This window comes from Malus sylvestris, chromosome 7, assembly GCF_916048215.2.
Source record: "Malus sylvestris chromosome 7, drMalSylv7.2, whole genome shotgun sequence".
NCBI lineage: Eukaryota > Viridiplantae > Streptophyta > Magnoliopsida > Rosales > Rosaceae > Malus > Malus sylvestris.
This window is the reverse complement of record NC_062266.1, coordinates 2,682,471-2,706,623: the sequence shown is the minus strand read 5'-3', so window position 1 is coordinate 2,706,623 and position 24,153 is coordinate 2,682,471. Positions and strand designations below refer to the sequence as shown.

The 24,153-nt window shown below is 41.5% G+C and overlaps 2 protein-coding genes across 14 annotated transcripts; both read right to left on the bottom strand.

Annotated features, from left to right (window-relative positions):
* Positions 1–885: 885 nt before the first annotated feature.
* Positions 886–15,469, bottom strand: LOC126628959 (DNA polymerase delta catalytic subunit-like). The gene is made up of 13 exons (XM_050298843.1): positions 15,336–15,469; positions 15,117–15,255; positions 14,886–14,951; positions 14,506–14,578; positions 14,330–14,409; positions 6,267–6,380; positions 5,471–5,585; positions 4,478–4,548; positions 2,356–2,430; positions 1,544–1,596; positions 1,341–1,414; positions 1,151–1,238; positions 886–973 (listed from the first exon to the last, which is right to left on the bottom strand). The coding sequence occupies exons 1-13, from the start codon at positions 15,467–15,469 to the stop codon at positions 886–888; spliced, it is 1,170 nt and encodes a 389-aa protein (XP_050154800.1).
* Positions 8,905–24,042, bottom strand: LOC126628460 (uncharacterized). 13 transcript variants are annotated; one of them, XM_050298153.1, is made up of 3 exons: positions 23,090–24,042; positions 22,153–22,993; positions 8,905–11,562 (listed from the first exon to the last, which is right to left on the bottom strand). In XM_050298153.1, exon 3 carries the CDS (start codon positions 9,670–9,672, stop codon positions 8,998–9,000), a length of 675 nt encoding a protein of 224 aa, XP_050154110.1. In that variant the 5' UTR covers positions 9,673–11,562; positions 22,153–22,993; positions 23,090–24,042; the 3' UTR covers positions 8,905–8,997. The 13 variants fall into 13 exon arrangements, with proteins under 13 accessions (XP_050154110.1, XP_050154116.1, XP_050154111.1 ...); XM_050298159.1 differs by having other exon boundaries at positions 8,905–10,648; XM_050298154.1 differs by having other exon boundaries at positions 8,905–11,604; positions 22,195–22,993.
* Positions 24,043–24,153: the final 111 nt, after the last annotated feature.

Sequence of the window (24,153 nt, the reverse complement as noted above, 5' to 3'; positions counted from 1 at the left end):
CACCCGTTAACAATTATTATTATTATTTTATTTTTTGCATAGAGTTTATATTTTGTTGTTAAGACTTTATTGAAATTACTAAAACATCATCAACTAACGGGTGCTAACGGGTCTAACGGGTTGACCCAAAATGACCCGTTATTTAATGGATTGTTAACGGGTTCACCCGTTAGTGACCCAACCCGTTAAGCATCCACCCAAATACTAATATTAACGGGTCGGGTCGGGTCCAAAATGCCAGTTCTAGCTGCATGGCAGGTTTTGAGCATGCATGCATGTCAAGTGAGGGAGCTGCGTTATCCTTTCAAGATCGAAGCATAATTCATCATTGTTAACGAACATATAAAGAGGTCTACTTACGATTCGAAGCGGTTTTCGTCTCTGAGAAATGTGGCCGATAAATATGACACAAGATTTTCGCTATAGTACAATATTGGCAGCGTGTCATTCTCTTGCCGCACCTTTGATTCAATACCAAAGAAAGATGTCTATACCTGGAAAACTTTGATATCTCAAGTGGGATGGGATGCTGATTCATGCGTATGTCATAAAAGCATGGACTAGACTTTGATCTGTTTGTATGCAATGCGTTGATTAACATGTACTCGAAATTTGGTAGCTTGGGGCATGCGCGAAGAATTTTTGATCAAATGGAGGTAAGAGGTTTGGTCTCATGGAACTCAATAATTGCCGCATATGAGCAGAATAATGATCCAACCACTGCACTTGAGTTATTTAACGCGATGCAGTAACGAAGAAATGTTGATACCTTCAAATGTTGTCCCCTTGTTCCACTTAACATGAGAGCCTTCACTTCGTCTCAGTTCGAAAGCCATAACACCCATTTCCAATTTTTGGTTGGTTGATCCAACTGTCGGGTAAATTTCAAAAGCTCCACCGGTCTAACTGCACTTTAGCTTCAGCCATGTCTTTCTGTGCCTTCCTTCTCCGATAGAATATAGGGCAGTCCCGACTGGAAGAATACAAACCAAGAGTTACATCCAAAGCAAGCATGCATCTGTGCGTTTGGAGTTTTGCAATGTACATATTCCAACTCCAAATGCATGAATATGTTCCCAAAATATCCACAGGACAGGAGAACAATATATACTAACGTATAAAAATCACTCAAACTCATCAACTACAATACCTTGTGCAGAGCACATCTTGATGCAGAGAGCCTTGGCACTCTTGGCACTGCATCCATAACCGCCCAAAAAGCATCTCTAACTCAGAGACTGCAGCAACATTCCAAAAAGTTGAGTACTTTGGTCCAAATATAAATGAATGCATAATAATAAAAAATTAGCATAATGTACAGGTATGATATCGATTCATACCATGAGCCACTGTTTTGCAATAGAGTTCAGCTTCTCTTCCCTTGCAGTGTGAGCAAAGAGTACGGTCCGCCTTGCTAAGAATAACACAATATAAACAAGCTTTTCAAATTTACCCCTCTAAAACCTCAAAGATGCTAGAAAGAGTTTTAGATTGCTTAGAGTTAGATAAAAGCTTTACAAAAGCCATAAAACTAGGTTAAAACCTTGTCCATTGTCCCTCCCACGCATGCTCAAAACTTCTCAAGTTGGCGGTCCTCTATAAATTTTAAGAATATTTTGGAAGTTAAATCATAGCTTTCCTGGTCTTTCAACTCGTACGAACAATTTGCTTAAGCCATGCATGTTTAACTTGGTGAAACTCAGTGACCAAAGATAATTTCTACCATAATTTCTGTCCAAACTAAGTTTTTCCTTGAAATTGTGATTAAACTTCGAACTGTATTATGATAAACAACATTTTTAAGGAAGTTCAGTGCCGTTTATATACTGAGCAGGCCCGACAATAAAAATACTCATATAAAGGACAACAAAATCAGTACATAGTAGTACCTAAGTAGAGCTTTGCAGCCAACGCATGTGAGTTGTTTCTTTGCAAATCTCATTATTCCACTGTTTGCTGGGGTGGAGATTGAAATAGATCTTGTGTGACTTCCATGGAGAAGTTCCTTGCTAGCATTCTTCAAGATGGGCTAAAAAATTCTTAAAAGTGGCTGTATGATGAAAATTTATCAAAGCATGCAGGACAATAAAATATATTATATAATAGAGTACTTAAAGTGCAGTACTTTAGACTGACTTTTAGCTTGCCAAAATGAAAATAGTAGTAGCAAAAACTTTACCCTGCTAATTTTATTTTCAAGATAGTATTGAGGATCTATGGGAATGTTATTCTCAAGCACATAGATGGGATCCTCTGACTTCTCGTAAGCCTGATTGTCATCTATCCATTAATATTCATACCCCAGCCTACAGCATTTGCACTGAAAATATACGAAAAATTCTACACAAAGATTACCTTGGCACCTTTTGCAGCTTTAATAATGACATAAGGTACCCGATCCCCAACATTTGGAGCAGTAGCAGCATCTCGCTGTGAATGCCAAATTGAAGAAGAATAGGTAAGAGATGAGGTACCTTATTTAATAGTCCACTCCAAAGACATGAGCAATTTACTAGGACTTTCAGATGGGGAATATATTGAAAAACTAACTATAACTAGTTTAAACAAAGTTGAACAGAAACGAATTAAGTCTTTATCTTAAAGAATGTTCACATTCCTGTGTGATAAGCAATCCATTTATGTGTTCTAGCCTGCTAAAGACTAAAGTGACTAGGAATCCTAGAGTTCTTCCTAAGGTTCACTTTTTTGACATCAATCATAGCTCATGCAAGAGCAAACGCTAATTATTGTGTAGAAAGAAGACCCTGTTTGTCCGTCTCCTTACTGGAATTTTGTGAAAAAAAAGGAGGGGTAATCTTGTGCACATGCTTTGGGGCTGTGTAGGTGGCTAGTTGAGATTGCAGGGGTTAACTGGGTTACCCCTCAAACATAATTTGTAATAACTATGTCTTCTAGTAGAGGGCAAGAATTTTGTGGAGCTTTATAGTACTACCGGTTTATTGGGTAATTCGGTTGTGACAAATAGAAAAAATTATTGGAATTATAGTGGGGATGAAGATAACACTTAGGAAAGAGACAAGTTTGAAGCATCCTTATGAGTTTCTCTTTCTAGTCTTCAGGCAACTCTCATTTTCTTAACCAAGAAAAAAGAAAGGCATCTTCGGTTACTGAAAATTTATTCAGATTGGTGGAGCTACGGTGATTTTCAGAGTTGTATGACAATGTCTTACAATATCAAAGATGTAGCATGGATTTGTTTTCTATGAGTATCATCTTGTTGGTGGACACCTTGTTCCCCTAGTTTAGTATGTGTTTTAGAATTTCATTAAAAAATAATAATAAACAGACAACTTCGTGTTCAATCTACGATTAGACCTGTAAAGAATCATGAGAAGATTCAATCTAGGTTTACATTTTTATACAAGGGTTAGACTTTTGCCTCCCCCTTTAGATTATAACACTGCTAATAAGCTCCATACGTGAAAAATCAGGGTAATAAGTGCGACATTTCCTCTAGGAGAGACACAAAACAAATATCTAAAGGGAAACAAGAATTTGGTAACTAGGGATGATTGTTTAATAAATGAGTATTCTTGCAACTTCCTATGCATTTATGTGGAAGAAAAATAGCAAAAAGAAAATAAAATCATGGACGCATGTGCCCCTCCTCATTTTAATTGGTTGGGATTCTTGGTTAATTATGAGTTCTTTCAGCTTTTGGAATCCTGAAGCAGAAAAGTCAGGAAACGTGTGGCCAGGTGAAGAAAGGGGTGTCTCTCTAGAGGAGATAGACTCATTCGTATACGTAGTCAACTTATCAAGCATGTAGGCTAAAACTTATTTCCTCAATTCATTCAGGATTTTTATTTAAGCTATGGGTGTCTTAGGATATTTCTCATGGCATACCCGTCATATAAGTTTTCATTTTGTTCTTGGTTTCGGAAAAAAGGAAACTCTCCCTCATATCTTTCTTTGATAGAGCATAGTTCAATAACTACCTTAAAAATGCATTTACGACTTGAAACATCATTAAAACTCTTGAATTTCAATCAGATTTCAAGCTGGAACAAGCAAATAGATATTGGTACAATATCTGGTTGTAGCCACATACCCACAACTCCATAAAAACCAATAACAGAGGATTACAAAAGTGGATAAGAAATCCACCAACTAAAACTGCTAAAAACACAATTTGATTTAAAAGTAGTATGACTATGACCCAATTCATAAATTTCAACCAATTCCACATGCGAATGATCGTCTTTTCAGAGTAACAGAGATCATAGTAACTGACTCATTTGAATTTGCCACCATACAAGGTAAGTTAAAATGTACTACCCTGGGCAAAAAAATGGGAGGCTTCCACACCAAAATACTGAAACAATTAAATTTTATGCCAACTGCATGCAATCAATAAAAGCAACAAACATTGTTCTTAAGGTTTTTTTTCCTAGAAGCATTTCTTTTACAAGAAGGAAACAAGAAATTTAAAGCAAATTACATCAATGCTGCATACCTTGCGCATACGTTCAGCAAGTTCAACATGAGCTGCCTTTACTCCATAATCATCCCCAGTTTTTGTAAGACCTACAAAATTGTTTTGAATATACCAGGTTAACTTTCATTATAAATTTACTCTAAAAGAGAATAAAATTCACCGGACTGCACAAGCATGACACAAGTAAATGGTGAGGCCTGAACTGAAGTTTCTTAGCTCATCAGGCACCACAATGCTAGTACAAAATAAGCAAAGAAGGAAACAAAAGATAGGCGTAAACTTGGAGCCGTGCACTCAACATTGTTTTTCTTTGAAAACCAATATACTCAACAAGAAAAATCATTTTTTTCAAACATAGGAGACTTGGGAGCAGCCTCTCCATAAATGGGGGTAAGGCTAGCCGACATTCACCTCTCCCAGACCCTGCGTAAAGCGGGAGCCTTGTGCACTGGGTACGACCTTTTTTTTTTATAGTTGAATATTCAATCATAACAAAAGTAGAATCCAATATAAACTCCAAACACCAAACCAAAAGTCATCAAGTACCACACCTAGTCTTGGCTATTTGTCAAGGCATAAATACGATATGATTATAAAATTGATGCCAGCATAGGCAAGACACAGAGCGCATGAATTGCCCCTGTGTAAATGGGTTGGGCCAGCACGCCGCGGCCCATTTGACACTTCCAGAGTTGGGCAAGAAGCTAAGGCACAAAGCAATGACAGCTAGGGCACTATTTTAACAAGCAATATTCCAACCTTAGTGATAACCGAAAGCGACAAATCCATGCGATTCATGAGAAGATCTGAGATGGTATTCTTGACATACTGGATTGCCCCAGGAATATCTCTGTCAATCAGTATTTTGTGCAGGCATTCATTTACCAGGTTTTTGACCAATAAGCAATTGTCTCTTCGTACGGTTTCGATTCCTGTCATTGATGGATACAAAATAAGTGACACGCACAAAACATTATAAGATGATAAAGGGGTTGAGAGATTCTGATTAACCTTTAGTGTCCATTTTGTCGAACTTGCCAGGATTTGTCCACAATAAACCAGCATATCTCTTCTTGCTTATCAGAAGATATGGATAATAAACCTTCTCAAATTCGAGTTTGATAGGCTTCATAATAAATAAAAAAACCCAGATAGCGAATTAAAATCAAAGAATGGTAAAAGATCAGCTTAAAGAAAATACACAACAAAATAAGCATCAAAGGACAAATTACTAATCATGTCACGTTCATGGTAATAGTCTCATAGCTAAATAACCATTATAAAAATTACCCTACACAAAAGATAATGAAAGAACCAAACAAAATCTGTAGGGCATTACAGCTTTAGTGAAAAGGGCATTAACCTCACCCCTCCCATTTTGCCCTCCTTTTCACCACAAACAAATACAATTGACAAGAAGTAGTCTACTTAATAAGGTTTCAGCTTTGTTATCCCCATTATTTGCAGTAACACTTGTGTGAAAAAAATTAGTTTATGGCACATCAATGCCCTCTTTCTCTATAATCTCACATATATATCATTCAAATCATTTCACCAAAAGATTAGTATGTGAAGTCTATAATCTAGATAAACACCATATTAATCAACTTTGATTTTCTCTAGTCACCTTCCTTCATTCCGGCTTGAAAGTATTTATTAAGATGTTGCAAAGAACTTTCTGTGCGTGCATGTGTATGAGAGGTTCATCAGGAATCTCTAGTTTAGCACTATTATACTAAAGAGCAAACAAAGACACATGACTTTAAGAAACCAACTAAACAGGAAATCAAGTGGCATCAACTCCTACTGTTATGAAAGTTCCACTGATGTATTCAGCAGCTTCTCTCCCCAAGTTCATTGCTGCTTCAACAGTGGGAACCCCGAATTGCACCATTACTGAGTCTGTGTCCCCATATATAACCTAAAGTAATATTTTAGTGTCAAATTATTAAAGTAGGATAAAGGCAGTATAAAAAGGAAGAATCATTGACATCATGCATGAGAAGAAACAGCAATTCGATAAATTTATTAATGCATACATAGTATACATGCAGCAGTAGAAATGTGAAGCGTATATAAAAAGGAAGAATCATTGACATCATGCAGCAGTAGAAATGTGAAGCGTATATTATTTTTGAGCAGTTACTTGAAACGTGATGAAGATTATAAGATGATAAGGGAGCATAGAACTTCAATAAAGACCGACGTTAAACACCAAAAAGACCGAAAAAAGAAACAGTGACCAAGCCAAGGTTAGTTAACCAACTCAAAAATAATATATCCTTCTCCTACTTTCCCACAAAATAAAATTTTTAAGCCAAAAACCCCGGAAAGATGAGCATTTGACATTTTTTTTTTAAATTAAAATTTTATTCGTTTATGAGATCAGTTGAGGAGGTACAAACAAAGGTGAAGGCTAAGAAGGAATGTTGTAAAGCCTTATACAAGGAGAGGACTGATGAAAATGGTGAAAGGTATAGAAAAGCGAAGCAAGAGGCGAAGAAAGCTGTCAGAGAAGCTAAGTTAGCGGCTTACGACGATATGTATAAACGACTAGATACCAAAGAAGGAGAGTTGGATATCTATAAACTATCTAGAGCAAGGGAAAAGAAGACAAGGGACCTAAACCAAGTGAGGTGCATCAAGGATGAGGATGGAAAGGTTCTTGCTACAGAGAACGCGGTTAAAGACAGATGGAGAGGTTATTTTCATAATCTTTTCAATGAAGGACATGAAATGAGTGCTTCTTTAGGGGAGTTGAGTAACTCAGAAGAGTGTAGAAACTACTCTTTTTATCGTCGAATCCGGAAGGAAGAAGTGGTTGTAGCTTTGAAGAAGATGAAGCATAAAAAAGCAATAGGCCCAGACGATATACCAATCGAAGTGTGGAAACTTTTGGGAGAGACAGGTATAACATGGCTCACTGACCTTTTCAATAGGATTTTGAAAACGAAGAAGATGCCAAATGAGTGGCGAATGAGCACTTTGGTGCCTATCTACAAGAATAAGGGCGACGTACAAAATTGCATGAACTATAGGGGTATTAAGCTAATGAGTCATACAATGAAGCTCTGGGAAAGAGTCATTGAGCATAGATTGAGGCAAGAGACACGGGTTTCGGACAACCAATTCGGGTTCATGCCAGGGCGCTCAACCATGGAGGCAATCTATCTCTTACGAAGATTGATGGAAAGATATAGAGATGGGAAAAAGGATTTACACATGGTCTTTATAGATTTGGAAAAAGCGTATGATAGGGTCCCAAGAGACATTCTTTGGAGGATTTTAGAGAAGAAAAGAGTACGAGTAGCATATATCCAAGCTATAAAGGATATGTATGAAGGAGCAAAGACTGCCGTAAGAACTCATGAAGGACAAACCGAAAGCTTTCCCATAACTGTAGGATTACATCAAGGCTCATCCTTAAGTCCTTACCTTTTTGCGTTGGTAATGGATGAGTTAACACGACATATTCAAGATGATATTCCTTGGTGTATGCTTTTCGCAGACGATATAGTGTTGATAGATGAAACTCAGGAAGGGGTAAATGCAAAGCTTAACCTTTGGAGAGAAGTGTTGGAATCTAAAGGTCTTCGCCTAAGCCGATCAAAGACAGAATATATGGAGTGCAAGTTCAGTGCAAATGGAGGCCAAAACGAGTTAGGGGTGAGGATCGGAGATCAAGAAATACCAAAGAGCAACCGTTTTCGTTACCTAGGATCTATCTTGCAAAAGAACGGAGAATTAGATGGAGATCTCAACCATAGAATACAAGCTGGATGGATGAAGTGGAAGAGTGCATCCGGCGTGTTGTGTGACCGCCGTATGCCACTGAAGCTCAAGGGAAAATTTTATAGGACGGCAATAAGGCCGGCGATGCTGTATGGCACAGAATGTTGGGCGGTGAAACATCAACACGTACACAAAATGGGTGTAGCGGAGATGAGGATGCTTCGTTGGATGTGTGGGCACACGAGAAAGGATAAGATTAGGAATGAGGATATCCGGGGTAAAGTAGGAGTAGCCGAAATTGAAGGAAAGATGAGAGAAAATCGGTTACGGTGGTTTGGACATGTGCAAAGAAGGCCTACTGACGTTCCGATTAGAAGATGCGACTATGGGACAGAGGTTCAGGGCCGAAGGGGTAGAGGAAGACCTAGGAAAACTTTGGAAGAGACTCTAAGAAAAGACTTAGAGTACTTGGATCTAATGAAGGACATGACACAGGATCGAGCACAATGGCGTTCTAAGATTCATATAGCCGATCCCACTCAGTGACTTGGATTTTCCAAGTCTCCAACCGAGAAGTTTTCCTCATTCGGGAAATTAAGAGAACACTACCCCAACCTACATGCTCCACTCAGAAAGCTTCAACATACAAGCTTTAACAAAAGAAAAATCAAAGAACTTAGCGAAGAAGGCTTTGGTGTATTTAACACAATACGTTGAAATGAAGGAAAGCTTATTTATTGATATCCCCGATAAGCTACAAATATGTACATATACATGAGTCAAAATAAGCACACAAGAGGGAGCCTTCACAAAGGTTGCTTAGGAGAAGTCTCAGCAGTCGGTAGAGCCCCAGAAAGAGAAGGCACCGGAGGGGGATCATTTGGAGCCTCAGTACTGGACAGAACCCTAGAAGGAGGAGGCATCAGAGGTTGATCATTTGGAGCTTCATTACGCGGTACAGCCCCAGAAGACGAAGGCAATAAATGCCTTTGGAACAAACCCACAAATCTCTGATGATCAAGTAAAACCTGACCATCAGTTTCCTTCATCTGGTCAAGCTTCCTCTTCATGTTTGTAGCATAGTCATGTGCGAGCCGGTGCAACTGTTTATTCTCATGCTTGAGCCCTCTAATCTCCTGTTTGAGACTCATCACTTCAGCCGCCAATGATTCAACTTGGCGGGTTCGAGCAAATAGGCGTTGGGCCATATTAGACACAGAACCTGCACACTGAACACTGAGAGCCAGCGAATCCTTAACAGCTAACTCATCAGACCGTTTGGAAAGTAGTCTGTTATCTTTGGGAGTGAGAAGGTTCCTGGCCACCACCGCAGCGGTCATATCATTCTTCATCACGGAATCCCCAACGGTAAGAGGACCAGTAGGGGAGACGAAGGATGGGCGCCATATGTTGTCTGGAGAAGGCGGGGCTGCCTCTTCAACAAGGTTCAAGTCAAAACGACGGTCGGAGGGGCCAGACATTTTCAAAGGTGTTGAAGAGAGAAGAGGTCGGACAAATCAAGATCTTAGAAGTGCAAGAATGAAGCTTCTACTGGTGGAGATTCAAGTGTGCTTTGGAACTTAATGCCAGCCCCTATAAAAATCTGCACTCGACGAAGCTTCAGAAATCGAAGAGGCGCCTGCTCAGAAATCGAAGAGGCGTTTGCTTTCTCAAAAGCTGGGCTGCTTAGAGATCACGAGGGTTGATCTCAGAAATCGAAGAGGCGTTTGCTTTCTCAAAAGTTGGGCTGCTCAAAGACCACGAAGGCCGATCTCAAAAATCGAAGAGGCGCTCGCTTTCTCAAAAGCTGGGCTCCCCAGAGACCACGAGGGCCGATATCAGAAATCGAAGAGGCACCTACTTTTCCAGCCTTTTCCAGCCTTGTCAGCACCTGTCACACGCACACTCAGTTTTGCGGAAATTATGGGCATTCTGTCAAAGACTTCTGGGGAAGTAGAAAACACATGAATCTTACTGTTCAATCACCCACTTCCCACACGCAACAATAGCTCATGGGTACCACAGATAACTTTGCCAAAGTTCTCTGCCAAAGTTGAGCACGTGAAGCTTGCAGCTCCCACTACATCGCTCTGACCAAGAAGGGTAAAAGAATAGCAAAGAAACAGCACTAACAAAGTTTAGACCCATAAATTTTGAAGGTCTAGCTACCATATTATTACCCGCAAGGGTTAAGGAACAGTACCACTGCTGGATAATTGGAAAGTCCCTGTGTGTCAACCTCTGTGCTTCGTGGCAAGGTAGACTAGCAAACATGCCCAACCTTTACTCACATTCGAGAAAACACTCCCAATAAGATTGCTTGCTCCAAAATCGAAGAGGCACCGTCCTCCGAATCTCGAGAGCCAGACTCCCAACATGACTACTTTCTTAAAAATCGAAGAGAGGGTAAAGGAACAGTACCATTGCTGGATAATTGGAAAGTCCCTGTGTGTCAACCTCTGTGCTTTGTGGCAAGGTAGACTAGCAAACATGCCCAACCTTTACTCACATTCGAGAAAACACTCCCAACAAGATTGCTTGCTCCAAAATCGAAGAGGCACCGCCCTCCGAATCTCGAGAGCCAGACTCCCAACATGATTACTTTCTCAAAAATCGAAGAGACACTGCTCCCCGAATCTCGAGAGCCAGACCCCCAGCATGATTGCTTTCTCAAAAATCGATGAGGCATCGTTCTCCGAATCAATCGAAGAGGCGCTCGCTTTCTCAAAAGCTGGGCTGCTCAGAGACCACGAGGGCCGATCTCAGAAATCGAAGAGGCACCTACTTTTCTAGCCTTGTCAACACCTGTCACACGCACACTCAGCTTTGCAGAAATTATGGGCATTCTGTCGAAGACTTCTGGTGAAGTAGAAAGCACATGAATCTTACTGTTCAATCACCCACTTCCCACACGCAACAATAGCTCATGGGTACCACAAATAACTTTGCCAAAGTTCTCTGCCAAAGTTGAGCACGTGAAGCTTGCAGCTCCCACTACATCGCTCTGACCAAGAAAGGTAAAAGAATAGCAAAGAAACAGCACTAACAAAAGTTTAGACACATAAATTTTGAAGGTCTAGCTACCATATTATTACCCACAACTGTAAAGGAACAGTACCACTGCTGGATAATTGGAAAGTCCCTGTGTGTCAACCTCTGTGCTTCGTGGCAAGGTAGACTAGCAAACATGCCCAACCTTTACTCACATTCGAGAAAACACTCCCAATAAGATTGCTTGCTCCAAAATCGAAGAGGCATCGTCCTCCGAATCTCGAGAGCCAGACTCCCAACATGACTACTTTCTCAAAATCGAAGAGAGGGTAAAGGAACAGTACCATTGCTGGATAATTGGAAAGTCCCTGTGTGTCAACCTTTGTACTTCGTGGCAAGGTAGACTAGCAAACATGCCCAACCTTTACTCACATTCGAGACAACACTCCCAACAAGATTGCTTGCTCCAAAATCGAAGAGGCACCACCCTCCGAATCTCGAGAGCCAGACTCCCAACATGATTACTTCCTCAAAAATCGAAGAGACACTGCTCTCCGAATCTCGAGAGTCGTACCCCCAGCATGATTGCTTTCTCAAAAATCGAAGAGGCATCGTTCTCCGAATCTCGAGAGCCAGATACCACAGACCACTTTTTCAAAGTGCTCTGACAGAGTTAAAACATGTGAAACTGGCAGCTCCCACTACCGTGCTATGACCAAGCAGGGTAAAGGAATAGCATTACTACTTGTTGTTAGGGAGACTCCTATATATGTCGACCTCCATCCCCAACGGACAGGCAGACCTGCAAAAATGCTCAACCCTTCATCATATCTGAGAGGGCACTCCCAACGAAGCCTTTCGAAATATTCAGCTTTCTTTCCCCCCGATAATACCTCTGCAAACAAGCTATACTAGAGCAAGAATATCTCATATCATCAGGGTTAAAAGCAAGAGTATCCCATATCATGCTTTTTCCCTGTCTTTTCTTTTGGCCTTGTTTTTACCTGCAAGACAAGGAGAAAGAGAGCAATCAGTCAGCACTTGGAATCAAGCTTCCAGCCAGGAACTGACTGCCTGGAACCCCTTACCTGATTACTTACCTGGCATTGCTCTCGAGTACTCATCTTCAACATCTTATGTTTCCAGGGAAGATTCCGCATCTGCTTGAGGAACAGATAGGGCAAGTGCGAAGGATACAAGGAAGCATGTGGAGACAAGCGTAACAGCACACGTGCCGATACATTCATTACTCTGTCAAAAGCAAAAGTATCCCATATCAGCAGGGTGGAACGTACTCTAGATTTGATGGACTTGTTTTGACCCTCAAATTCTTCAGTCGGCCTTATACTCTGGAGGAAACCAGAAAACCCTCCAGCTCAGTTCAAGAATAAGCCTGTGGAAAGTTACTTCTTCAAAAGCAAAAGTATCTCATATCATCTCTTCTCATTTTTCTTCTCTTTATCCTTCATGCTGCTGCAAGATGGGGAGAAGGTGAACAATCAGTCGGAGCTCTGATTGCTTACCTTGTCTGTCACCTCTTTCAGCAGACCCCCTAGCTCGGCGACTTGGGGGACTCCTACTACATGGTTTGTATCGCGCTTGACCAAGCCTGAAACTACAAGTAAGCTTCAAGTGAAATTGATACATTACCTTGTGCATCTCCACCAGTTAAAGATACCACCCCTGGATGGAGGAAGAGTACTTCCAGAGAAGATGCCACATCTACCTATGAGACAGATAAGGCAAGTCAAGACGACACCACACTCCGATACTTAGAAGTTTCGTGATTACGAGATCATTCTCCCACAATATTTTCTAATGTCATTTGTACTAAATCATTCACTTGTACTCACTAAATGAGAGCTTGAACCTATGTACTTGTGTAAACCCTTCACAATTAATGAGAACTCTTCTATTCCGTGGACGTAGCCAATCTGGGTGAACCACGTACATCTTGTGTTTGCTTTCCTATCTCTATCCATTTATATACTTATCCACACTAATGACCGGAGCAATCTAGCGAAGATCACAAAAAGCGATCGTTTTCGCTACCTAGGATCTATCTTGCAAGAGAACGGAGAATTAGATGGAGATCTCAACCATAGAATACGAGCTGGATGGAAAGAGTGCATCCGGCGTGTTGTGTGACCGTCGTAGGCCACTGAAGCTCAAGGGAAAATTTTATAGGACGGCAATAAGGCTAGCGATGTTGTATGGCACAGAATGTTGGGTGGTGAAGCATCAACACGTACACAAAATGGGTGTAGCGGAGATGAGGATGCTTCGTGGGATGTGTGGGCACACGAGAAAGGATAAGATTGGGAATGAGGATATCCGAGGTAAAGTAGGAGTAGCCGAAATTGTAGGAAAGATGAGAGAAAATCGGCTCCGGTGATTTTGAACATGTGCAAAAAAGGCCGACTGACGCTCCGGTTCGAAGATGTGACTACGGGACAGAGGTTCAGGGCCGAAGGGGTAGAGGAAGACCTAGGACAACTTTGGAAGAGACTCTAAGAAAAGACTTAGAGTACTTGGATCTAACGGAGGACATGACACAAAACCGAGCGCAATGGCGTTCTAGGATTCATATAGCCGACCCCACTTAGTGGGAAAAGGCTTTGTTGTTGTTGTTGTTGTATGAGATCAGTTGACTTGATTTCATAACAAAAGATTTATCAGAACTAATTTCAAGTTTAAATAATTTGATACAGAAAAAAAACTATAAAAGGAACAGAAGTCCAGCAACATTTTCCACTGGAAACACAGATCATGACATGCCAAGACAAATACATAAAAATAAACAATAACAAAAAAAATAACAAAAGTGCACCGCCCCCAATAGGGCTTGCAGACCCAAAATAGAAGCAACGAAGGAAAGAGCCTCCATATGGGTTGTCATGAATGGGCCTACACTATGAGAGTCCTAGCGCATATGATATCAAAAAGAAAAAAGAGTTAATGTTAACTTATAGCTCTAATTGATTGGCTAAATAAGAGTCCTACCACATAGTTTATATTATACACCATGAGAAGAAACCCTTGCAGGAGAAGCAGTAAAGAAGACCAAGGAAGAACAATACTATAGTAAATTAACATAGGCTTCGAACAATTACGAACCAATTACCGAGAAAATCTGAGCTGGCATACCTCAGCATTGTGTTCATAGCCTTTAAGGGTGGTAAATTTGTCTTTCACAATGTTCTTTGTGTGCTCAATCATCTGTCGACCTTTACAGAACAACCACATAACATTAACATCAGGCACATCTCAACAAGTTCAATGCATTATAACAATTCTGTTTGAAACGTACCATAGCTGGTGACACTTGATGATATCTCTAAACATGGTAATTGGCACAGTGGCTCCAGTAAACCCATATACAGAATTGGCACTTATCTGGATTAAGGGACAAATGAATGTATACTTATATGTAAATACATGCATACTATTAGTTGCAAACTATTCGATAAAGATAATGTGAATGTAATAGTTCAGAATATACCTTTAAGGTCAATTGTCGCCCATCAAGCACTGCCTTCTCAAGTGGATCTTTTGCCCAAAAAAAATTAATGGTAGTTCATAAAATTGCACGCACAAAAGAAGTGATTTGTAAGCTTGTAACCAAATAATATGTCATCCCACATTGTTTTTCTTTCCAAAACAGTCGGCAAAAGCCATTGAATACATAGTAAAAGTAATGTACCTTCAAATCCGCTTTTGCTCTCTTCCGAGCAGCTAATAATTCTTCAAGAATTTCAGGATGTGTTCCCTGGAAAGCATATTAAAATCTTATTAATGTAAATGATTTACTTGATGAGATGAAGTAATTATATGTCATACAGATAATTAAATAAATAAAAATTCAAAACTAGGAATCTTTGTCGAATAAAAAAAACAGAAAACGCAACATAGAGTAACATAAAATAAAGATGACCTTCTGCAAATTGGATTTAACAAATGTTTCTCCAGATGGAGTTTTGTTGACACATTCTGGAGGGATATTGAGTTTGTGGACAACTTCAGGTTTCACCTTCACATAGAAAAAGGGATACCATTTTGGCCAAAGTTTCTCACTATGAGCTTCTTTGATGTTAGATTAAGAAATCAAAATACAGAAAGGGCAGAATATAAAAAAAAATGTCAGGAGACTTACCAAAGTGCAATAGCATAGGCCATCATGATTGATGGATATAAAGATGCAAAATCCAAAGTGGCAATTGGCTTTTCATAGAATCCTGCCTTTGCTTCCAAAACCTGGATTTCTAAACTATGAATATCAAAGCCCATATGAATCTGATATCTCATGCCATTCAAAGCCAGTTTAAGGAACAAACCAAAAGCATCAAATATACAAAGAGAGAAAAATCTGAAATAATAAGTTCCAGGTTACTATGCGCAAGTTATGCACTCTGTTACAGCACATAACACTCTCCTGAATATCTTCCGCTTTATAACCAATCAAGAAATTGGCTCTAGGTTCAAACAGTGGGAGGGAACCGTAGATTGGCAAAGGACTAATATGTTGTATTGTTATCAATTACTGTTAAATATAAAACAATTTTAACAACAATGCTTGTTGTAGTACAAGTATAAATGTTATAATGATGTAACTAATGTTCACCCTAGGCATCTATGCTCAACTCAAAACTAAAATTGGAAAATTAACTGAAACTCACTTTCTAAGTATTTAGATAATATATATATACACACACACACACACACAAATTTCTCAGTGCAGGACGTCCAGATTTTTTAAAATCCAGATGAGGAGCAGGTTGACATGGAAAAGGGGGATTGATGCAGGAGCCTAGTTCAAAAGTTTAACAAGTGAATATCCTTCTAGTTTCTTATATAACAACAGAAATTTACACATACATGTGCAGGTTCACTGTCTTTGAGTTTCTCTGTATGTCAAAAGTACAACTTCCGAATTTCAAAGTATATTGTTGTGGATCTTTCCAGATTCATTTACCCATTAGCCTATAAAAGGTGCTACTTTGTAAGCCCTTAAAATAAGAGTTCTGTGATTTTTAGCCCAACTCTTCTCACTGTCCTACATCAGGGACAGGCGACCTGCCAGGAATTAATTTTATTATTGTAGCTCCATCGAACTCCGCCTATGTCTTACATGGCCGGTCCCAAGCCCGGATAAAGGAGGAGGGGGAGGGCGTCAGGTAGTCGACAGCCGGCACTCCATGATCACGTCGAATCCTTATGAAAATGAATCCAGAACAAAATCGCGCTAAAGCTAGGGCGTCACCCGTAAGTGGCGCGCTGTGTGGCCCGAGCACAGTGATAAGTGAGCAAGGGTCGCTGTATCTCCATCGGCACCCGGATGCAGTGTTAAATGAGCAAGGGGGCCATAGAAACTTCTTTTCGAACGACTCCACTCAAAGTTGTTTGGGAGCATATGCTCCTATCAACTTTACCCGGGACACACAAAAGAAGTACTTTGATCCTATTAGACGGGGGAGGGTGAAGAAGCTAGGACAGAAGGGTAGAGTTCAAGAGAGCAAAATGCGTTTAGGAACGTGGAATATAGGAACCTTAACGGGAAAATCTATGGAAGTAGTGGAAGTTATGGTGAGGAGAAGGATAAATATTATGTGCCTACAAGAAACTAAGTGGGTTGGTAGTAAGGCAAAGGATCTAGAAAACTCAGGGTTTAAACTTTGGTATTCGGGCACAAATAGAACGAGAAACGGTGTTGGCATCATCGTGGACAAGACCTTGGTACAAGATGTTGTAGATGTCAAGAGGGTAGGAGATAGAATCATGGCAATCAAGATTGTAATAGGACAAGAACTTATCAATGTGATTAGTGCGTACGCACCTCAAGTAGGGTTGGATACGAGTTCGAAGGAGAAATTTTGGGAAGATCTTGGAGACTTGGTGCAAGGAATTGCTCAGACGGAGAAGTTATTTATAGGAGGAGATTTAAATGGACACGTGGGCAGGGAGACAGGCAACTATGGAGGTTTTCATGGTGGCCATGGTTTTGGGGAGAGAAACGAGGATGGGGAAGCTATCTTGGATTTTGCAATGGCATATGATCTCTTCTTAGCCAACACCTTCTTTAAGAAGAGAGAAGAACATGTGATCACCTACAAGAGTGGGTCGTCAAAAACACAAATAGATTTTCTTCTAATGAGGAAAGGGGATCGTATAACTTGTAAGGATTGCAAAGTTATACCAGGAGAGAGCGTGGCTAATCAACATCGCTTGTTGGTGATGGATGTACATATCAAAAGAGTAAGACAAAAGAACAAGACTTGGAAGTGCCCAAGAACTAGATGGTGGAATCTAAAAGAAGAAAAACAAGCCATTTTCAAAGAGAAGGTAATCACCCAATGTGTGTGGGATAGAGAGGGGGAAGCTAGCCAAATGTGGGATTCCATGGCTAGTTGTATCCGAAAAGTAGCAAAAGAGGTATTAGGAGAGTCCAAGGGCTTTGCCCCACACCAAAAGGAATCTTGGTGGTGGAATGAGGAGGTACAAACAAAGGTGAAGGCTAAGAAGGAATGTTGTAAAGCCTTATACAAGGAGAGGACCGATGAAAATGGTGAAAGGTATAGAAAAGCGAAGCAAGAGGCGAAGAAAGCTGTCAGAGAAGCTAAGTTAGCGGCTTACGACGATATGTATAAACGACTAGATACCAAAGAAGGAGAGTTGGATATCTATAAACTAGCTAGAGCAAGGGAAAAGAAGACAAGGGACCTAAACCAAGTGAGGTGCATCAAGGATGAGGATGGAAAGGTTCTTGCTACAGAGAACGCGGTTAAAGACAGATGGAGAGGTTATTTTCATAATCTTTTCAATGAAGGACATGAAAGGAGTGCTTCTTTAGGGGAGTTGAGTAACTCAGAAGAGTGTAGAAACTACTCCTTTTATCGTCGAATCCGGAAGGAAGAAGTGGTTGTAGCTTTGAAGAAGATGAAGCATAGAAAAGCAATAGGCCCAGACGATATACCAATCGAAGTGTGGAAAGTTTTGGGAGAGACAGGTATAACATGGCTCACTGACCTTTTCAATAGGATTTTGAAAACGAAGAAGATGCCAAATGAGTGGCGAACGAGCACTTTGGTGCCTATATACAAGAATAAGGGCGACGTACAAAATTGCATGAACTATAGGGGTATTAAGCTAATGAGTCATACAATGAAGCTCTGGGAGAGAGTCATTGAGCATAGATTGAGGCAAGAGACACGGGTTTCGGACAACCAATTCGGGTTCATGCCAGGGCGCTCAACCATGGAGGCAATCTATCTCTTACGAAGATTGATGGAAAGATATAGAGATGGGAAAAAGGATTTACACATGGTCTTTATAGATTTGGAAAAAGCGTATGATAGGGTCCCAAGAGACATTCTTTGGAGGATTTTAGAGAAGAAAGGAGTACGAGTAGCATATATCCAAGCTATAAAGGATATGTATGAAGGAGCAAAGACTGCCGTAAGAACTCATGAAGGACAAACCGAAAGCTTTCCCATAACTGTAGGATTACATCAAGGCTCATCCTTAAGTCCTTACCTTTTTGCGTTGGTAATGGATGAGTTAACAGGACATATTCAAGATGATATTCCTTGGTGTATGCTTTTCGCAGACGATATAGTGTTGATAGATGAAACTCAGGAAGGGGTAAATGCAAAGCTTAACCTTTGGAGAGAAGTGTTGGAATCTAAAGGTCTTCGCCTAAGCCGATCAAAGACAGAATATATGGAGTGCAAGTTCAGTGCAAATGGAGGCCAAAACGAGTTAGGGGTGAGGATCGGAGATCAAGAAATACCAAAGAGCGACCGTTTTCGTTACCTAGGATCTATCTTGCAAAAGAACGGAGAATTAGATGGAGATCTCAACCATAGAATACAAGCTGGATGGATGAAGTGGAAGAGTGCATCCGGCGTGTTGTGTGACCGCCGTATGCCACTGAAGCTCAAGGGAAAATTTTATAGGACGGCAATAAGGCCGGCGATGCTGTATGGCACAGAATGTTGGGCGGTGAAACATCAACACGTACACAAAATGGGTGTAGCGGAGATGAGGATGCTTCGTTGGATGTGTGGGCACACGAGAAAGGATAAGATTAGGAATGAGGATATCCGGGGTAAAGTAGGAGTAGCCGAAATTGAAGGAAAGATGAGAGAAAATCGGTTACGGTGGTTTGGACATGTGCAAAGAAGGCCTACTGACGCTCCGATTAGAAGATGCGACTATGGGACAGAGGTTCAGGGCCGAAGGGGTAGAGGAAGACCTAGGAAAACTTTGGAAGAGACTCTAAGAAAAGACTTAGAGTACTTGGATCTAACGAAGGACATGACACAGGATCGAGCACAATGGCGTTCTAAGATTCATGTAGCCGATCCCACTCAGTGACTTGGATTTTCCAAGTCTCCAACCAAGAAGTTTTCCTCACTCGGGAAATTAAGGGAACACTACCCCAACCTACATGCTCCACTCAGAAAGCTTCAACATACAAGCTTCAACAAAAGAAAATTCAAAGAACTTAGCGAAGAAGGCTTTGGTGTATTTAACACAATACGTTGAAATGAAGGAAAGCTTATTTATTGATATCCCCGATAAGCTACAAATATGTACATATACATGAGTCAAAATAAACACACAAGAGGGAGCCTTCACAAAGGTTGCTTAGGAGAAGTCTCAGCAGTCGGTAGAGCCCCAGAAAGAGAAGGCACCGGAGGGGGATCATTTGGAGCCTCAATACTGGACAGAACCCTAGAAGGAGGAGGCATCAGAGGTTGATCATTTGGAGCTTCATTACGCGGTACAGCCCCAGAAGACGAAGGCAATAAATGCCTTTGGAACAAACCCACAAATCTCTGATGATCAAGTAAAACCTGACCATCAGTTTCCTTCATCTGGTCAAGCTTCCTCTTCATGTTTGTAGCATAGTCATGTGCGAGCCGGTGCAACTGTTTATTCTCATGCTTGAGCCCTCTAATCTCCTGTTTGAGACTCATCACTTCAGCCGCCAATGATTCAACTTGGCGGGTTCGAGCAAATAGGCGTTGGGCCATATTAGACACAGAACCTGCACACTGAACACTGAGAGCCAGCGAATCCTTAACAGCTAACTCATCAGACCGTTTGGAAAGTAGTCTGTTATCTTTGGGAGTGAGAAGGTTCCTGGCCACCACCGCAGCGGTCATATCATTCTTCATCACGGAATCCCCAACGGTAAGAGGACCAGTTGGGGAGACAAAGGATGGGCGCCATATGTTGTCTGGAGAAGGCGGGGCTGCCTCTTCAACAAGGTTCAAGTCAAAACGACGGTCGGAGGGGCCAGACATTTTCAAAGGTGTTGAAGAGAGAAGAGGTCGGACAAATCAAGATCTTAGAAGTGCAAGAATGAAGCTTCTACTGGTGGAGATTCAAGTGTGCTTTGGAACTTAATGCCAGCCTCTATAAAAATCTGCACTCGACGGAGCTTCAGAAATCAAAGAGGCGCCTGCTCAGAAATCGAAGAGGCGTTTGCTTTCTCAAAAGTTGGGCTGCTTAGAGATCACGAGGGTTGATCTCAGAAATCGAAGAGCCGTTTGCTTTCTCAAAAGTTGGGCTGCTCAAAGACCACGAAGGCCGATCTCAGAAATCGAAGAGGCGCTCGCTTTCTCAAAAGCTGGGCTCCCTAGAGACCACGAGGGCCGATCTCAGAAATCGAAGAGGCACCTACTTTTCCAGCCTTGTCAGCACCTGTCACACGCACACTCAGCTTTGCGGAAATTATGGGCATTCTGTCAAAGACTTCTGGGGAAGTAGAAAACACATGAATCTTACTGTTCAATCACCCACTTCCCACACGCAACAATAGCTCATGGGTACCATAGATAACTTTGCCAAAGTTCTCTGCCAAAGTTGAGCACGTGAAGCTTGCAGCTTCCACTACATCGCTCTGACCAAGAAGGGTAAAAGAATAGCAAAGAAACAGCACTAACAAAGTTTAGACCCATAAATTTTGAAGGTCTAGCTACCATATTATTACCCACAAGGGTAAAGGAACAGTACCACTGCTGGATAATTGGAAAGTCCATGTATGTCAACCTCTGTGCTTCGTGGCAAGGTAGACTAGCAAACATGCCCAACCTTTACTCACATTCGAGAAAACACTCCCAATAAGATTGCTTGCTCCAAAATCGAAGAGGCACCGTCCTCCGAATCTAAAGAGCCAGACTCCCAACATGACTACTTTCTTAAAAATCGAAGAGAGGGTAAAGGAACAGTACCATTGCTGGATAATTGGAAAGTCTCTGTGTGTCAACCTCTGTGCTTCGTGGCAAGGTAGACTAGCAAACATGCCCAACCTTTACTCACATTCGAGAAAACACTCCCAACAAGATTGCTTGCTCCAAAATCGAAGAGGCACCGCCCTCCGAATCTCGAGAGCCACTCTCCCAACATGATTACTTTCTCAAAAATCGAAGAGACACTGCTCCCCGAATCTCGAGAACCAGACCCCCAGCATGATTGCTTTCTCAAAAATCGGTGAGGCACCGTTCTCCGAATCAATCGAAGAGGCGCTCGCTTTCTCAAAAGCTGGGCTGCTCAGAGACCACGAGGGCCGATCTCAGAAATCGAAGAGGCACCTACTTTTCTAGCCTTGTCAGCACCTGTCACACGCACACTCAGCTTTGCAGAAATTATGGGCATTCTGTCGAAGACTTCTGGTGAAGTAGAAAGCACATGAATCTTACTGTTCAATCACCCACTTCCCACACGCAACAATAACTCATGGGTACCACAGATCACTTTGCCAAAGTTCTCTGCCAAAGTTGAGCACGTGAAGCTTACAGCTCCCACTACATCGCTCTGACCAAGAAAGGTAAAAGAATAGCAAAGAAACAGCACTAACAAAGTTTAGACACATAAATTTTGAAGGTCTAGCTACCATATTATTACCCACAAGGGTAAAGGAACAGTACCACTGCTGGATAATTGGAAAGTCCCTGTGTGTCAACCTCTGTGCTTCGTGGCAAGGTAGACTAGCAAACATGCCCAACCTTTACTCACATTCGAGAAAACAGTCCCAACAAGATTGCTTGCTCCAAAATCGAAGAGGCACCGTCCTTCGAATCTCGAGAGCCAGACTCCCAACATGACTACTTTCTCAAAATCGAAGAGAGGGTAAAGGAACAGTACCATTGCTGGATAATTGGAAAGTCCCTGTGTGTCAACCTTTGTGCTTCGTGGCAAGGTAGACTAGCAAACATGTCCAACCTTTACTCACATTCGAGACAACACTCCCAACAAGATTGCTTGCTCCAAAATCGAAGAGGCACCGCCTTCCGAATCTCGAGAGCCAGACTCCCAACATGATTACTTCCTCAAAAATCGAAGAGACACTGCTCTCCGAATCTCGAGAGTCAGACCCCCAGCATGATTGCTTTCTCAAAAATCGAAGAGGCATCGTTCTCCGAATCTCGAGAGCCAGATACCACAGACCACTTTTTCAAAGTGCTCTGACAGAGTTAAAACATGTGAAACTGGCAGCTCCCACTACCGTGCTATGACCAAGCAGGGTAAAGGAATAGCATTACTACTTGTTGTTAGGGAGACTCCTATATATGTCGACCTCCATCCCCAACGGACAGGCAGACCTGCAAAAATGCTCAACCCTTCATCATATCTGAGAGGGCACTCCCAACAAAGCCTTTCGAAATATTCAGCTTTCTTTCCCCCCGATAATACCTCTGCAAACAAGCTATACTAGAGCAAGAATATCTCATATCATCAGGGTTAAAAGCAAGAGTATCCCATATCATGCTTTTTCCCTGTTTTTTCTTTTGGCCTTGTTTTTACCTGCAAGACAAGGAGAAAGAGAGCAATCAGTCAACACTTGGAATCAAGCTTCCAGCCAAGAACTGACTGCCTGGAACCCCTTACCTGATTACTTACCTGGCATTGCTCTCGAGTACTCATCTTCATCATCTTATGTTTCCAGGGAAGATTCCGCATCTGCTTGAGGAACAGATAGGGCAAGTGCAAAGGATACAAGGAAGCATGTGGAGACAAGCGTAACAGCACACGTGCCGATACATCCATTACTCTGTCAAAAGCAAAAGTATCCCATATCAGCAGGGTGGAACGTACTCTAGATTTGATGGACTTGTTTTGACCCTCAAATTCTTCAGTCGGCCTTATACTCTGGAGGAAACCAGAAAACCCTCCAGCTCAGTTCAAGAATAAGCCTGTGGAAAGTTACTTCTTCAAAAGCAAAAGTATCTCATATCATCTCTTCTCATTTTTCTTCTCTTTATCCTTCATGCTGCTGCAAGATGGGGAGAAGGTGAACAATCAGTCGGAGCTCTGATTGCTTACCTTGTCTGTCACCTCTTTCAGCAGACCCCCTAGCTCGGCGACTTGGGGGACTCCTACTACATGGTTTGTATCGCGCTTGACCAAGCCTGAAACTACAATTAAGCTTCAAGTGAAATTGATACATTACCTTGTGCATCTTCACCAGTTAAAGATACCACCCCTGGATGGAGGAAGAGTACTTCCAGAGAAGATGCCACATCTACCTATGAGACAGATAAGGCAAGTCAAGACGACACCACACTCCGATACTTAGAAGTTTCGTGATTACGAGATCATTCTCCCACAATATTTCCTAATGTCATTTGTACTAAATCATTCACTCGTACTCACTAAAGGAGAGCTTGAACCTATGTACTTGTGTAAACCCTTCACAATTAATGAGAACTCTTCTATTCCGTGGACGCAGCCAATCTGGGTGAACCACGTACATCTTGTGTTTGCTTTCCTATCTCTATCCATTTATATACTTATCCACACTAATGACCGGAGCAATCTAGCGAAGATCACAAAAAGCGACCGTTTTCGTTACCTAGGATCTATCTTGCAAGAGAACGGAGAATTAGATGGAGATCTCAACCATAGAATACGAGCTGGATGGAAAGAGTGCATCCGGCGTGTTGTGTGACCGTCGTAGGCCACTG

Bases quoted from the DNA above. Each gene is read 5' to 3' on its own strand.
- LOC126628460 (XM_050298153.1), bottom strand. From the start codon at position 9,672: ATGTCTGGCCCCTCCGACCGTCGTTTTGACTTGAACCTTGTTGAAGAG.
- LOC126628959 (XM_050298843.1), bottom strand. From the start codon at position 15,469: ATGGGCTTTGATATTCATAGTTTAGAAATCCAGGTTTTGGAAGCAAAG. The intron at 14,410-14,505 runs GTCACCAGCTAT...TGTTCTGTAAAG, and splicing joins GTTTAGAGATATCATCAAGT to GTCGACAGATGATTGAGCAC. The intron at 2,431-4,477 runs GTATGCAGCATT...TGGCATTCACAG, and splicing joins TTGCTGAACGTATGCGCAAG to CGAGATGCTGCTACTGCTCC.